Source organism: Mustela nivalis, assembly GCF_964662115.1.
Source record: "Mustela nivalis genome assembly, chromosome: 17".
NCBI lineage: Eukaryota > Metazoa > Chordata > Mammalia > Carnivora > Mustelidae > Mustela > Mustela nivalis.
This window is the reverse complement of record NC_139036.1, coordinates 3931166-3946679: the sequence shown is the minus strand read 5'-3', so window position 1 is coordinate 3946679 and position 15514 is coordinate 3931166. Positions and strand designations below refer to the sequence as shown.

General features: G+C 55.7%; 1 protein-coding gene across 1 annotated transcript; it reads left to right on the top strand.

The window, feature by feature from the left end:
* Nucleotides 1–254: 254 nt before the first annotated feature.
* Nucleotides 255–14120, top strand: FXR2 (FMR1 autosomal homolog 2). The gene is made up of 17 exons (XM_082708018.1): nt 255–716; nt 6338–6390; nt 6749–6842; nt 7436–7507; nt 7608–7756; nt 8011–8104; nt 8561–8677; nt 10165–10335; nt 10517–10595; nt 11144–11253; nt 11453–11539; nt 11846–12068; nt 12230–12427; nt 12520–12720; nt 12815–12910; nt 13051–13151; nt 13424–14120. The coding sequence occupies exons 1-17, from the start codon at nt 636–638 to the stop codon at nt 13517–13519; spliced, it is 2022 nt and encodes a 673-aa protein (XP_082564144.1). The 5' UTR covers nt 255–635; the 3' UTR covers nt 13520–14120.
* The last annotated feature ends 1394 nt before the right edge of the window (nt 14121–15514 follow it).

Sequence of the window (15514 nt, the reverse complement as noted above, 5' to 3'; positions counted from 1 at the left end):
CCTCCCTCCGCACGATTGGTCCGCTCTCAGTGTTGTGGGGCGGGGAAAAGGAAGAGATGTGGGCGGGGGGGGGGGGCGAAGAAAGGGAGGCATATCGTTCTGCGCAGGCGCGAGCAAGCGACCAGGTGGGGGCGCGCGAGAGCGAAAGGGAGTGTGGAAGCCCTGATGCGCTGGCGAGCGCGAGCTGGGTCGCCAGCCTTGACGCCTGCGCCGTGGCCCTCGGGGCCCCGCGCACGGCGGGCGGGTGCCCGGTGCGCCTGCGCAGTAGGCGGCGGCGGCAGGGGGAGGTGGAGGCCGTGGAGCGGCAGCGGCAGCAGCGGGTCCCGGGACTGAGGCAGCAGCGGGGGCGGCGGCAGGCGGAAGCTGAGGTGACGAAGGCAGCGGCGGCGGCGGCCGTTTCCCTCACGGTGGCGGAGACCAAGGCGGCGGCGGCGGACGGGGAGCGGCCCGGCCCCGGCCCCCTGCTCGTTGGCTGTGGCAGGGCCGCCGTGGGGCCGGCCCGGCTCCCGCCCCCCGCGGCTCCCCCTCCGGCTCCTCCCCCGGGGAGACGCCGGGGGCCTGGCCCGGCCCGGACTCAGACCGCCGCTGCAGCCGCCGCCGGGGCAGTCGGAGGCGGCGGCGGCGGCGCCGCCGCCATGGGCGGCCTGGCCTCCGGGGGGGACGTGGAGCCGGGACTGCCCGTCGAGGTGCGCGGCTCCAACGGGGCCTTCTACAAGGTGAGGCGGCACGCCGGCGGGGGACACCCGTGTGCGGCCCCTGGCTCCAGCCGGGGAGGGGGGCCGTGGGGCGGGATCGCTCTTCTGGAGCCCAGTCCTGGCGCCCCGAGCCCCAGATCCCGCTCCCGCCCGCAGTCCTCCTGGGGAGACCTCTGCAAGTGAACCCCCTTCCTCGTATTTCCGGCCCCTCTGCCGGTTACACCTGCTCTGCACCCCGTCTCGTAGAGAACGAACGTCGGGGCATTATTGTGCTCGGATCAGCGTCCGCATCCCTCCCCGCCGACCCCCCCACTCGGGAGACCCCATTTTCCCAGCTTCTCGTGGACTTTTCTTGTTTCCCCGGTGGAAGACAGACCTTAGACCTTAATCACGCCCCCCCCCCCCCGCGCGGTCCAAGCACATGGAGAATTCTCTTTATTCTTCCCTATTGCCCCCTTGGGAAGGCCGTCCCATATTAGATCCTTTCATCTCGCTCTGCCTCTGCCTCTCAGCTCTGGAAGACTCACCCCACTTCCATGCTACATCTCTACTCTTAACCCAAGGAGAAACGGTCAAAATCCATTTATGACATTTGCTATCTTTGACCTCAGCAACTCTGGGTTGTAAGCCGTCAAGTTGCCTCCTAGCCGTAAGGTGGCATCTTTTCCCAAGTCTCTCACCTCACCCCTTTATCCCGCGGCCAGCTGGCCTGCGGTTCTCCCGGGTCGACCTCAGCTGTCTTTAGATCCTCCCTGTAACTTCTTCCCTGGAGCAGGGTAAGCCCCACATTTGTAATCTCCGATCGGGGAGGATCACAGGCGGCGGTCCTGTGAAGGATTTCCGCTTCTCCAGTTCTTCTGGCCAACTCACTTCGTTCGGGAGTGATAACCTTTCTCCGGAGGAGGGGATCTGTCTTCAAAGGGTCCCTGATCTCTGCCTTCGCTCTTCCCTTGCCCAGGATTTGGTCCCTTAGAAGTCCTGCTACTCCTGCCTCCTGTACTCCTAAGTCCTTTTCCAGGACATTGTCTCCCATTTGGGTGAAGCCAGACAGGGTGATCCCCCTCTTGCCTCTCAGGGATTCTTCTTTGTGTAACTGTCATTATTTTTGAACCTCTTCAGACTTTAGGCCTGGCATCGTGGCAGAGACTTCTGATTCCTGTCTTCTCATTTTACCCTGAGGAGCCGGAGCAGGGGTATCTCGTTATCCCAAGGGAGAAGAGCCCCCTTTCTTCCGCTTCGTTTCGGGCCTTTTCTCCTGTTAAAGACTCTCCACCTTCATGCCCTTGGAGGTGACTTTCTCCAGCTCTTTCCCCATGAAGTCCTGTTGCTGAAAGGGTCTCCTCTTCTTGCAGTGGAAGGCTTCTGTGGGTCAGAGGAGGGTAGTGAGTTTTCACCCACCCTAAATGCCTCCAGTTAGGCCCCCTTCGCTCACCAGATTTCTTTCCCTTCAGCGCCTGTGGCAACCGTTATCTATCTTGACTTATCCTGTCAACCTAAGTCTTCGGGTTTTTACCTAAAACTTGTGTACCCTCCAGGAACCGCCTTGCTCCCTGTCTGGAGGAAGCTCCTGGCCACTCTTTTCTACATACTTTTCTAACTCAGAAGACTTTTTTTCTTCTAGCTGCCTCCTTAGCGTTTCTGTTTTCTTTGGCAAAAGTCTCTAATTCCTTTCTGATTCGGATAGAGCACATTTGTCTCTTTGTATCCTTTTCCTTCAGACTTGGCGTTGCCTTTGTTGAAATGCCCTTCCACGTAGGATTTGAGACCTAGTTCCCCCAGTATCTGCGCCTTCATCTGGGTGTGCCCCACCCCTCAATTCTGGGTTCTTAAATTGAGTTGGAGATGGAGATACGAGATTGGCTTTTGTTCTAGGAAGCATAGGCACTAGCAGAGCTGGGAAAGATTGGTATCCACTTCAGATTACCTGGGGTGGATGGGAAGGGAGATGTTTCCCTTTCCATGTGTGCGTGTCTGACAGAAAATCTCTCTGAATCTTTCGCTTTTCCTCTGTGGGCTCTGGCAGGGATAAACTTGGGTGATTTAGGGACAGGATGCTTTGAATCAGAAAGCAGTGTTCAGAGTCGAGCGGAAAGCCAGGTGATGCGGATTCTGGGTTGTGGCCACGTTAGCACTTCTGCCTCATGGCTCAGTTAAAAACAACAATAAATCCCTAAATTCCGACTAATCTTTCTTTAACTCTCAGTGCCATATAGATAGGTAGCCATTCTGACCTTGCTACTAATTTAATATTCATGACTCAGCAAACTTTGGTGTGGGTCGAGAAGTATTTACGTTGCTTCTAGAACTATACATTTTGGAAGGCCCCTTCTCCTCTCTCAGAATTGGGTCCTGTTGTGCCTCCTCTTCCATGACAGCCCTGCGCACGGCAGGTCTGGCATCTCCATTATCCGGTGGCTGTCCCACCAGCGCTTCCTTTTCTGCCGGTATACTGTGTTACTCTCCAAGTTGTACTCTCCCAAGTGTCTGGTCACCTTTCAGGGCGCAGTCATCCGGCTTTGTAGACCTTGACTGATACCACATTCCCGTTCCTGTCTTAAGGAGATTAACATCCTCATTTTCGATCTCTGGTTTTTACCCAGATCCGTCCAGCTTTTCTTCTGGAACTCCCTCCTTTTGAGAGCCCAGGACTAGAAGATAGGGCAGAGGTGGGGACGAATTTCTTACGTGGGTATCTGGAAATCTCGGGCCACTCTCTCTTTCTGGTCCTAGGCCCTATAAGCCAAAGCCAGGATATGCCGCAGCCACCGAATTGAGTCGTTCTCTGGATCTCGGTGGCTTTCTAGAGACTGACTCACCTGCCCCTGGCCTCACCTGCCTGTCGCCTTGTTGAGTGTGGACTCACGTTCTACCCCTGGTGTCTTTGGAGGGAAAACACGGGTGATATGGGTGAGGTTAAGGAGCGGAGACTAGATGGGAATATGACGTTGAGGAGAAAGCGTGTTCTGGAGAACATGTGAAGGGAAAAGACCTGAGAAGTCGAAGAGTGTGTGGCGTTTGGTTGAACTGCTGAGTAATGGGAGGGAAGACTCTATTCCGAACTCTGCATTTCTGCCTTGGGGTTGGATCACGGGAGCTGAAAACAAAAACAAAAACGGGGTGTTAGTGCTCGCTCCGCCCGCCTGAGGGCAACCCTGGCATGTTGGGGGAGAGCTGGATCAGAGCCTGGGGCACATCCTCTGTGAGGGGCGGGTCCAGGAACGGGAATCTCTTCGCCAAGGAACAGACAAGATTTTCTTCTATCTCTTCCACTCCTTTTATCTCATCCCTGAAACGTTTTGAGAATAGCTAACTCAGACTGTTTTTCTACTTTGGAGATTGACATTTGGGGGAAAGAATTGGATAGAGTCAGCGGAAGAGGCTGGTTGAGATGTTTCTGGAAGTCCAGACAGACCCTCAAAAAGGGAATAATGAGGAAAGGGATGCCGTGTTCAAGGTTACAGGAAGAAGGAGAAAGACGCCGAAGAAGGAGCTAAGAGAAGAACCTAAAAGAGAAGAAGGACTCGGGCAACTAGTGAGGGATAAAAGTGCTTTGGGAGACTTGTGTGCGGAGTAGTAGGCACGGGCTGGAGTGCAGGGAACCGAGAGCGGAGAAAACCTAGGGAGTGGCAGAGGAAGGGGAAGCATTGGCTGAGGAGGAGGCCAGGCACCTTGGGCCACAGTAAAGGTCTGCATAGCAAGGGACCAGAACGAGATCTGATCCCGAAAGAAGGATCGCCCGTTGGTATCAAGAGTAAAATTTGGGTTTAGATTTTCCCACTGCAAGGAAACAGCGGTGTAGTAAACCCACCTTTGACCACTTGGTTAGGATGGGAATGATGCAGGCCTGCGTTTTCTGTGTTTCTTCTCCCAAGCTCAGCTGTTGTGCCTAGTGGCTGAGCTCAGGAAGAGTTCTTGTATGTTAGCCTTTTGAAACACCAATTTTTTTCATTTTATTTATTTATTTGACAGATCACAAGTAGGCAGAGAGGCAGGCAGAGAGAGGGGGGGAAGCAGGTTTCCCGCTGAGCAGAGAACCCGATGTGGGGCTCGATCCCAGGACCCTGGGATCATGACCTTGCTGAAGGCAGACGCTTTAGCCCGCTGATCCACCCAGGTGCCCCACCAATTTTTTTCATTTTAAAGATTTATTTATTTGATAGGGCTGAGAGAGAGAGAGTCCCTCCCGAGCAGACTCCCCTCGAGCCTGGAGCCCAGCACTCGGCTCCACACAACCCTGAGATCATGACCGAAGCCAAAATCAAGAGTCGGACTTTCAGCCCATGGAGTCACCCAGATGCCCTAACCCCTCGTTTTTTGTTAACAGCTTTATTTAGATAGAAACAATGAAGAAGAGTGTTCAGAGTATGATTTGTTACGTTTTTGACACAGATCCCTGTCTACATATCTCTGTAGCTGTGTCATACCATCATCACAGTCAAGATAGTTCCGTCACTCCCAAAAGTCCTGTCAGCCGCCGATCTGCTTTCTGTCAGTAATACAGTAATTTGTGCTTCCCGGGTTTTGACAGAAGTGAAAAGGCAATTCGGTAGAGACAGGATAGTCTTTTGAACAAATGGTGCTCAGGCTAGCTATCCGCGGGTAAAAAAATGAGCTCTGATCGTTTCTTGCACCACGTACAAAATTTAAATCAAAGCGGATCGTAGACCTAGATGTAAAATAAAAACTATGAAACTTGTAGAGGAAGAAATAGGAGAGAGCTTTGTGGGGTTGGATTAGGCAAAGATTTCTTAGCTAGGATGCCAAAAGCTCAGTTGTAAAAGAACAAATTGATAACTTGGACTTTCAGAATTAGCAATCCCTAAATTTGAGTGTGTGAGGATTAGAGAAGGTAGAAAAAGTAGGAGCACAGCTGAGCCCATAACTTTGGCTTCTTCAATGAGGACATAGTAAGAGCCGGACTGGCTATGCAGGCATCCTTGTTCCTTTCTCATGTCCTCTGAATTGGCGGTTCTTTTATCTTTTTCAGATTCATAGTAGTGTGTCCTAGTCTAGCATTAAGAACTCTCACATCTACAAAGTCCTGACTTTCCCTTCTGTAAATCATGGTTATCGCTTTGAATGTCATCAGTGCTCTGAGTACTCCTGTAGGACCCACGAAGGCCCAGGTTTGCTGAGGCCTCTTGCTGCCACTGGGGAGCTAGACCCTGGTCTCTCTCCGCGGATCCTGCTGTCCTCTAGGTGTCCCAGGACAGCCTCGCACTCTCATGGGATATTCTTAGCCTTGCTGAGTGTGGCTGGCATTTTAATTGAACTCTGGCAAGTTGTTCAGCACACCAGCAGGCAGAAAGATAGGGAGGCCCCTGTGGGAGCCATAGTAGACCCGTCCGTTTCCAGGCTCTTCTCGGGCACGTGGTGTTTCCCCCTTCTGTTGAATTTGTGTCATCTTCCTCTGGATTTTGCCACTTCTCATGTCATGTCAGTATCGTTTCCTTTGTCTCTGCCTCTGTGTCCATTCTTACTCTTTAGCTAGTATGGGTTTTTCTGGCGTTGTCTTCAGATTGCTTGTGTCCCTGTTTAAAACTCAAGGTAATAGTCTCTGTCTCTGTGCCCTTGGTGGTGTTAAATTGTCATTGTCTGTCTGTCTGTCTTTGTTTTTCACTTTGTTCTACAATCTGTCCTAGGGCTTTGTGAAGGACATCCATGAAGACTCTGTCACCATCTACTTTGAAAACAAGTAAGACCTTGGGAATAGAGAATCCAGCATACTAGTTCCTAGAAGGAGAGTGGAGAAGAGGGGGCGGCTGAGTCCTATGAGGCATGTAATAGGTGGGTGGAGCCAGGGCTTTGGGTGGCCAACTCACGTGGATCCCAGGAGAGGAGCGGGCCAAAATTTGGTGAGGGTGGGGGACGTTTGACTACTATTTAGTTAGATTCTAGGGAAAGAAAAGACACCACTCTGGGGCAGGGCCTGGAATGTAGCCTCTAAAAACCAGGGCGGGGGGGAAATTGCCCAGCAGAGGCAGTAACCCTTCCTGAAGACATGGACAACCACAGTAGCCTGAGTAGCTTTCGTGTCACTGTTTCCCCTGCAGCTGGCAGAGTGAGAGACAGATTCCATTCGGGGATGTCCGGCTACCACCTCCAGCCGACTATAATAAAGAGATCACAGAAGGGGATGAAGTGGAGGTAAGGGCCGTGGGTTCCACCCTTTATTTTGTTTTTTCATTTTTACTTATTTTTTAAAGGTTTTATTTATTTGAGAGAGAGAATGGGGGGGGGGGCTCAGAAGGAGAAGCTGACTCTCGCTGAGCAGAGAGCCTGATGCTGTCGCTTCGGGGACTCCAGGGTCATGACCTGAGCCAAAGGCAGTTGCTCAACCAACAGAGCCACCCAGGGCTCCCTGTGCTTTGCCCTTTAGAAATGTCACTTTTCCCAGGATTCTGCATCTCCCTCGCCCTGATATTAGTGTCTTAGGTTCCCTGCTGGTTGGTTTATTCTCCTTCCTTCCCGCGCTAAGCTGCTGCGCCTGGCCTGGTAGGCTTGCAGGAGAAGTACCCCGCTTCCCCGTCGGTCACTGTCGTGGTCGAACTGTTGGGAGCTTCCCCATTTCAGGGCAGTCACTTTCCCTTAGTCTCCGGTGACCACACCCTCTGCCTTTCAGTCAGCTCTTTTCTCAAGTTTCCCGTTGTTTCTGTGTAATGGGTCTCCCGTGTCCGAACGCCTGTCTTGTTCCGATGTTCTGATATGGCAGCCAATGTCTCTTCTCTTTCTGCTGTCAGGTGTACTCTCGAGCCAACGAGCAAGAACCGTGCGGCTGGTGGCTGGCCCGGGTGCGAATGATGAAGGGCGATGTGAGTGAGGGGACGTGCGTGTTGTCGTCACCGGAAGGCCGGAGGCCGACGCTCAGGTCATCCACACTTGTTTCTTTCTTCCATTCTTTCTTTCTGCCAGTTCTATGTCATCGAATACGCTGCCTGCGATGCCACTTACAATGAGATTGTCACCCTGGAACGACTTCGGCCAGTGAATCCCAATCCTCTCGCAACCAAAGGCAGCTTCTTCAAGGTCACCATGGCTGTGCCTGAGGATCTCAGAGAGGCGTGAGTTAGGGGTGTCGGGGCGGGGCCCCTTGGCGGTCCGCCCATCTGCCCTTCCTTCTCCCGGGCCCCACTCCTAGTGTCCGTCTTCCCTCCTGTTCCCTTGGGCCTCCGAAGCCCTGCTGGCTCCCAGCTTTCTTCATCCCTGTTCTCTCACTGCGGTCCTTCTTGTTCTCTCGTTTCCTTGTCCCTGTCTCTCCTGTGAACCTCTCCCCGCACTCCGCACTGTGCCGCTGAGCACCCTTCTTTATCTGCAGCTGCTCCAACGAAAACGTCCACAAAGAGTTCAAGAAAGCGTTGGGAGCCAACTGCATCTTTCTCAACATCACGAATAGTGAGCTCTTCATCCTGGTGAGTTGCCTGTTGCCTGACTTGCACGTAAACCCCTTCAGTGCTTTTTTCCTTCTCCCCTTTGAACTCCTTTGTAGAACGGAAGGAGCTCAGATGTGCTTTTGATTGTCAAAGAAGGCTTCTTATGGCTTCTGACCCTGCGGGCCCGGGTCGCCCCCTGACTGGCCTTTGTTCGTTTCTTAGTCTGGCCACAGTAGCACAGTCCGGGCCGGACCTTGCGTGTGTATTTGGACTCTCAGGAGATATATTGTACAGTTCTCCCCTCTAAAATCCCTTCCCTTAGGTGCCCAGATAGTGGGCCCTTGTGAGACTGAAGACGATTTTCCTCTTTTTTCATTTTGTTTCTTAACCCCTGTCCTCTCCCAGAGACTCAGGCATCCTGATTCCCAGCTCCCACCCTTCCCTGGTGTGTGTTCCAAGTCCGTTTGAATGACTTTTCCATTGGTTTCTCCCCAGTCGACCACAGAAGCGCCTGTGAAGCGGGCGTCCCTGCTGGGGGACATGCATTTCCGGAGCCTGCGCACCAAGCTGCTGCTCATGTCGCGCAACGAAGAAGCCACCAAGCATCTGGAGGTGAGCCTGGGCCCCACTGCTGCTGCTGAACGGTGCTGTTGTCACCCCTGCCCGTCCCACTCTGCCACCCCGGCTCTTGTGTCCCCAGAACAAAAAGACGGAGGTCTTTCTGGGCCATTAAAGCTGGGTCTGCTGTTTGATCCCAGACTCCTCCAGATGCCAGGCTCCGTCGGGTTCTAGTAGTAGTACGGTTGTTTTCAGACTCTGTTCTTAACCACGGCGCCCTTTGATCAAGGGAAAGTCTACTTGAAAGCGTGGTGGCTAAAACAGGTCCACCAGGTCCGCTCTCTAGAAGTAGAAGATGAGGGGGTGGTCCTGACCGGTGGTGGCCTCCCCCAGGTAAACCCCCACAGGTTACCTCCCTCAGTCATCCCCCCCCCCGTCACCTCCTCCGTGTCATCTCCCCCAGATTACCCCTCCCCAGGTCACCTCTGAATCAAACCGCTTTGGCGGCGTATATTTAAGAACTGTTTATATGCTGGAAAGACCACTGGACATGAAATCCCAAGTCTTGCTTTGGCAGATCATTTGATTCCACTCAGCTTTATCTCTGTGACAATGAGGTAGTTAGACCAGAACATTTCTCCAAGGCCTTTCTGAGTTCTGATACCTTAGGAAGGTCAGATCCCCTTTCCCTAGGTGCCGTACTGTCCCATGCTAGTAGGGTGCGTGTGCGTCATCCATATCTGTTCATTCAGAGACCTGATCTGCGGTGCGGGGGGCGCTTTTCTCTGAGCCTGTGGAGATGGTGGACCATGGCAATCTTTCCTTCTCCGGGACACTACTTCTCAGGACACTGGCAGTTAAAAATTCACCCTTACCCCAAGATGGTACACAGTATGTCTGCTTTGGTTCCCTGGTGATCAAAATAGACTTCAGATCGCCTGGGACCTGGTTGTATTCCACAGCGCCTCGCTGTGGAAATGAAGCAGCGGCGTGCCATTGCGTGGCTCCTTTCATGCTTTTCTCAGCCCCTTGCTTCCTGCTTACTCTTTTGGGAGTTGATACGAGTTTGGTTCAAGTAATCCTGGTTCTTTACTCTTGCATTTACTTTGTGAAAGGGCATTTCACATCTTACTTAATTCTAATTGATTACAACCTTATTTAATCTCCTGAGAGTCTGGGGTGTGCGGTCAGTTAGGCGTAACCGTGTAGCAGAGGACAGAATAGAAACCCTGAGAGTGTGCTGTGTTCTGGATCCCATAACCAGGTTGGGTTAGAGCCACATCCAGAACATCGGTGGTTCCGGCCCAAACTCCGCCCTTACGTACCTCTTCTCCCCGCCAAGCCATGGGTGTTGGGCAGGTAGGGGTGGAATGAACGGTTCCTGAGTCCTCCACACTGGTCCTGGTGGTCAGTGGATCCGGGATGGTTCTGGCTCAGTTCCATACATTTTTCTCTCCTTGAGGTCCTGCAGAGGGTCGGGTGCCTGGGCCAGGTGTCTGGGAATCCGCCACTGGGAACCCTGCCGTGCCTTTTCCTTTCAGACAAGTAAGCAGTTGGCGGCCGCCTTCCAGGAGGAGTTCACCGTGCGAGAGGACCTGATGGGACTGGCCATCGGGACTCACGGTGCCAACATCCAGCAGGCCCGAAAAGTACCTGGGGTGACCGCCATCGAGCTGGGCGAAGAGACCTGCACTTTCCGCATCTATGGGGAGGTCAGCAAAAGATAGCGTGGTTGTGGGCCCTTGGGGTGTTACAGAGGGGCAAGCGCTCAATGGAGACAATGTCCATGTCACGGGGACCTCCCCGACTTTGGTGGCAGCACACTTTCCCAAAGGCAGAGAGTGGCAGGAAGGTCAGGGGCTGAGTAACAGCCCCTGTCTCCTCCCCTCGTAGACTCCCGAGGCGTGCCGACAGGCCCGGAGCTACCTGGAGTTTTCAGAGGACTCTGTGCAAGTGCCCAGGAACCTTGTTGGTGAGTCGTGGGTGTGTACACCCAGGAGAGAGCACGGCAGGACCAGTGTGGTGGGCTCGGCGCCCCCCCCACCCCGGGAGCCTTTCAGTCTCACAAGGATGGAGCAAACAGTCTGTCAGAAGAGTGACAAAAACGGAAGAACAGATTTCTGGGGATTGTAGTATTTTGTCCTGAGAACTCAGCAGAAGCCTAGAAGGAGAACAATTAAACAGAATCCGGGTGTGGGAGCTGAAAGACTGTTTATCTTATCTATTTTTACTTTTTTGTTTTGGTTGTTGTTTAGTTTCTTTCTTTCTTTCTTTTTTTTTTTAAGATTTTATTTATTTGTTTGACAGACAGAGGTCATAAGCAGGCAGAGAGAGGAGGAAGCAGGCTCCCTGCTGAGCAGAGAGCCCCATGCAGGGCTCTATCCAGAACCCTGGGATCATGACCTGAGCTGAAGGCAGAGGCTTTAACCCACTGAGCCACCCAGGCGCCCCTGTTTTTACTCTTTTTTTCTTAAAAAAAAAAAAAAGACCAAAAACCTAATTCCTCCTTTACCCACTCAGGCAAAGTGATTGGAAAGAACGGGAAAGTGATCCAGGAGATTGTGGATAAATCTGGTGTGGTGAGGGTTCGAGTAGAAGGTGACAATGACAAGAAGAATCCCAGGGAGGAGGTACGAGGCACCGCCTCTGAGGACTGCTTCCCGAAGTAGATGGCAGCGTCCTCTGGTTCTCCTCTTCGGGCTCCCAGGGTGTGGGGGTGGGAGGCACAGAGCCCAAATGATGCCTCTGGGGGAGTTTCTGTAGGAGACGGTGTAGGGTTGGTACTGGGCGGGACTGTCCTGCTGACCCTGCACCCTCTCTCCTCTGCAGGGGATGGTTCCCTTCATATTCGTGGGCACCCGGGAGAGCATCAGCAACGCCCAGGCCCTGCTAGAGTACCATCTCTCCTACCTGCAGGTACCCAGGTGGCCGGGGGCCGTGGGGGGGAGGAGGGTCTGGGTGCAGCCAGGAGGCCGAGGCCGCTGGTGGGCAGGGTTAGGACGGTGGTACCCCGCTTGCCTCTGAGGACAGCGGAAACCTCGGAGCAGGGATTTAGGGCTGTGGGGTTGGGTCCCGTAATGTTCCTTGTTCAGCCCACGTCTTTGTCACGTTCCTAAGAGTTTAGGTCGCTGGGGGCGGTCAGGGTGAAGAATCAGGTGTGAGGGAGGCTGTCTGCGGGTCTAGTCACTCCTCTGGTCCCTCTCTCCGTCCTTGCCCGCCCAGGAGGTGGAGCAGCTTCGCCTGGAGAGGCTCCAGATCGATGAGCAGCTCAGGCAGATAGGACTGGGCTTCCGCCCTCCCGGGAGCGGGCGGGGTGGCGGCGGCAGTGACAAGGCTGGGTACACCACCGACGAGAGCTCTTCCTCCTCCCTCCACGCTACCCGGACCTATGGGGGCAGCTACGGGGGCCGAGGCCGGGGCCGGAGGACAGGTGGTCCTGCCTATGGTAAGAGGCTGCGGGCCTTGCAGGGGGGGATGGGGGGGCGTTACAGGTCTGGTGGAATCTCGAGGACAAGGGTGACAAGACACGTTGAAGGTGGGAGTGGCTGCGGGATGGATCCTGGGCAGGGGTGAGGGTCCCCGACTGAAGCCCACTGTGTCCTTCAGGCCCCAGCTCGGACCCATCTACAGCTTCTGAGACTGAATCGGAGAAGAGGGAGGAGCCCAGCCGAGCTGGGCCAGGTGACCGGGACCCCCCAACCCGGGGAGAAGAAAGCCGGAGGCGGCCGATCGGGGGCCGGGGTAGGGGACCCCCAGCTGCCCCCCGGCCTGCCACAAGATACAACACTTCGTCTATCAGTTCAGGTGCCAGCGTGGGACAGCTGGGGGTGCGGGTGCGGGACAGGAGGAGGAACGGCGGACGCCCCATAACCACCGTCTCATCTTCCTCCGACCAGTGCTGAAAGATCCCGACAGTAATCCCTACAGCCTATTGGACACCTCTGAACCAGAGCCCCCAGTTGACTCAGAGCCTGGGGAACCACCCCCAGCAAGTGCCAGGCGCCGCCGCTCCCGCCGCCGCCGTACCGATGAGGACCGGACTGTCATGGATGGAGGTCTGGAATCCGACGGGCCCAGCATGACGGAAAATGGCCTGGGTAAGGGCTGTGCCTGGATCTAGAGAGGTCGAGCCCAGCAGGAATTGAGGTATGGGAGATGAAATGCACCTCTTGGGTTTTCTCTGCCCCACAGAAGATGACTCGAGACCCCAGCGTCGGAACCGGAGCCGCCGCCGCCGTAACCGTGGGAACCGGACCGATGGTTCCATCAGTGGGGACCGTCAGCCAGGTCAGCGAACGCCGGGTGCCCGTGTCCTTACCCAGGGCAGAGGGAACAGGGTGCTTTCTGCCAGGGCTTAGGGCTTAGCGGGCGTCTAAGAGCTGGAAACCTGCTTCCTTCTGAAACCCTGGGTCCTTTGCCTTCCACAGTGACCGTGGCTGACTACATCTCCCGAGCAGAGTCTCAGAGCCGCCAGCGGCCCCCCCTGGAACGCACTAAGCCCTCAGAGGACTCTATTTCGGGACAGAAGGTAGGCAGGCCGCGCTTTCCTCCTGGGGCAGGCGCGCAGGGGACTCGTGGAGGAGCCCATGTCTGATGGCGTTTAGGCCGCGTGTGGAATAGGGAAGATGTGGTAGGACAGAGGGAGGTTTGGCTCTGATTTCCCGAGTTCCTCTGAGAGTCGCTAGAGTTCCGGAACCAGCCCCCGGGGCGCCAGGAGCACTAGGATGGGGGGGCACCGCCTGGATTTCTACTGACCGGCTTCCCGCTTCCTCTCCTTTTTTCTTTCCCACTTCCCCTCAGGGCGACTCTGTCAGCAAGCTTCCTAAGGGCCCCTCAGAGAATGGGGAGCTCTCTGCGCCCCTGGAGTTGGGTAGTTTGGTGAACGGGGTTTCATAAAACCTCTGGCCCGCATCCCTCCCTTCTCCGTCTCGCTTGCTGCCCCACACCGTGGCCCTCACAGGCCCGACCGACCTGCGCTGGAGCTGCTCTATCTAGGGGGGAGGGGGGTGGCACAGCAGCTTGGGTCCCCCTCAACCTCCAGGAGCTAGTGGAGGGGTGTGTAACAGGGTCATACCCCCTCCCTCTTGTCCGCCCTACCCCCAGGGTGAGGGGAGCCTCTCTCCTTCCCCATCAGACTGGATGTGCCTTTATCCTCTAACGCCCCAATCTCTCTGAACACCCCCGTCCTCCGCCTGCTGGTGCGGGGTGCTCCTCGACCCACCCAGATTCGACAGTTCAGGGGGGCTCCCCTGCTATCCCTCCTCCCATCCTGTACCCCCCATCTCTGGGGCCTCATCACTGTGGAAGACGGGGATAGTAAGGGTATGAGTGGGTGGGAGGCATGGGGAAGGTTTTGGAGTAGAACCAGGGGTGTGTATGAAGGGGGGTGACAAGGTCCCCCAGGGGAGGGGGGACCAACCTTGTCTGGTGGATGAGAAGGCGTATTTATTTTTCACTGTACAGTATTTAAAAAGAGAATAAAAAAAATCCAAATGGCTCTGTGGTTCCTTGTACCTTCCTGTCCCCAGCTGGGTCTGTTAGTTTCTCTCCAATGGACCTGCCCGGGCCTCCTTTCCTCTATCCCCACCTGCTTTGCTTTTTCTTCTGGGAATTCCTGGCATTCCTGTCTCCCAGGCCCAGGTCCCTTTCTAGTCTGGAGCCCAATGGCTTGTGGCCTGTTGTGGTGCTTCTCCCCTCCCCCGGGTGTGCTGGTAGAGGGAGCGGGCCGCTCCTCTCCCCTGAGTCACGGCAGGCTAGGTAGGGCTGCTGCGGGGTGCTCAAGCAGGAGCTGGAGCCTGTTCCCAGAAGGGCTGAGAGCCAAGGCCAGGCTGCCTAATCCGATTACCGAGGCCTGGGGCAGAGTAGGGAGCCTGGCTCCCTCGAGACCCTCTGAGGCTCAGGGGCCGGCCCTCCGCTCTGGGTCCAGGCTTTGGGTCTAGGCTCATTCTCAGGGATCCACACCAATGACCCCTTGCTCCGGGGGGTGGGGGGGGGTTGTCCGGGGGCCTGGGGCTCCCTGTCCTCAGACTCACGTTTGCAGAAGGCACCCCGAAGGGAGAAACCGAGGCTTGGGCTTTAGCATTGGGATGGCTTAAGTCTGCTCACCTGGACCCCGGGTTGAGTCACCACCTGAGCACCTGCTGGGATGACTCAGGAAACTGAACCGGCCTACCTCCCAGACAGTGTTGGCCCAGGGGCAGGTCAGGGCTTTGAGGAGCAATAGGCACAAGAAAAGGGTTTGGGGTAGGGGGTGGGGTGTTCCCAACTTCCTCCTCGCTCAATTGGGACCCTGAGGGCTTTTGATTCCCCTGTGTCCCATCCCATTGTGCGGAGAAATTGACTTTAAATTGCCGGAGCTGCAGCAGGGAGGGTAAGGCGTGCAGCGCTCCTGGGGCTGGATGGCTTGACATCTGGGTCTTGGGTGGGGAGGGGGCGTGGTGCCCCGAGGGGAGTGTTGGGGGCTGGGAAGAACAGGACACCTGGGTTTGCCCGAGGGAGGGGGACGTTGGCGCCCTTAAGGAGGCGCGGTCTGCGGGGAGGGAGTGGGGAGGAGTCTGGTTAAAAGCCGTTCCCGGGTCTGGCCCACCCGCCAGCCACAGACGTAGAGGGCAGGTGAGAGTGGCGGTGGCGTCCGGGCCCGGGACTGCTCGGGACGCTCGGAGGCCGGGCGCGCCGCGGCGGCAGGCGGGCTGGGGCGGACGCCTCGCGGCGTCGGGAGTGGAGCGCGCAGCCTGCTCCTTGCGGGGTGCCCGGCGGCGGGTCGAGCGCCGGCTTTCCCAGGTGCGCCTCATTGGTTGGGAGCAGGGGCTCCATTCTCAGGACTCTGAACTTGGGGACGACGCTACTTTTTAGGGAGACGAGTTCCTCTGGAACGACTCGAGACTAGGAAGA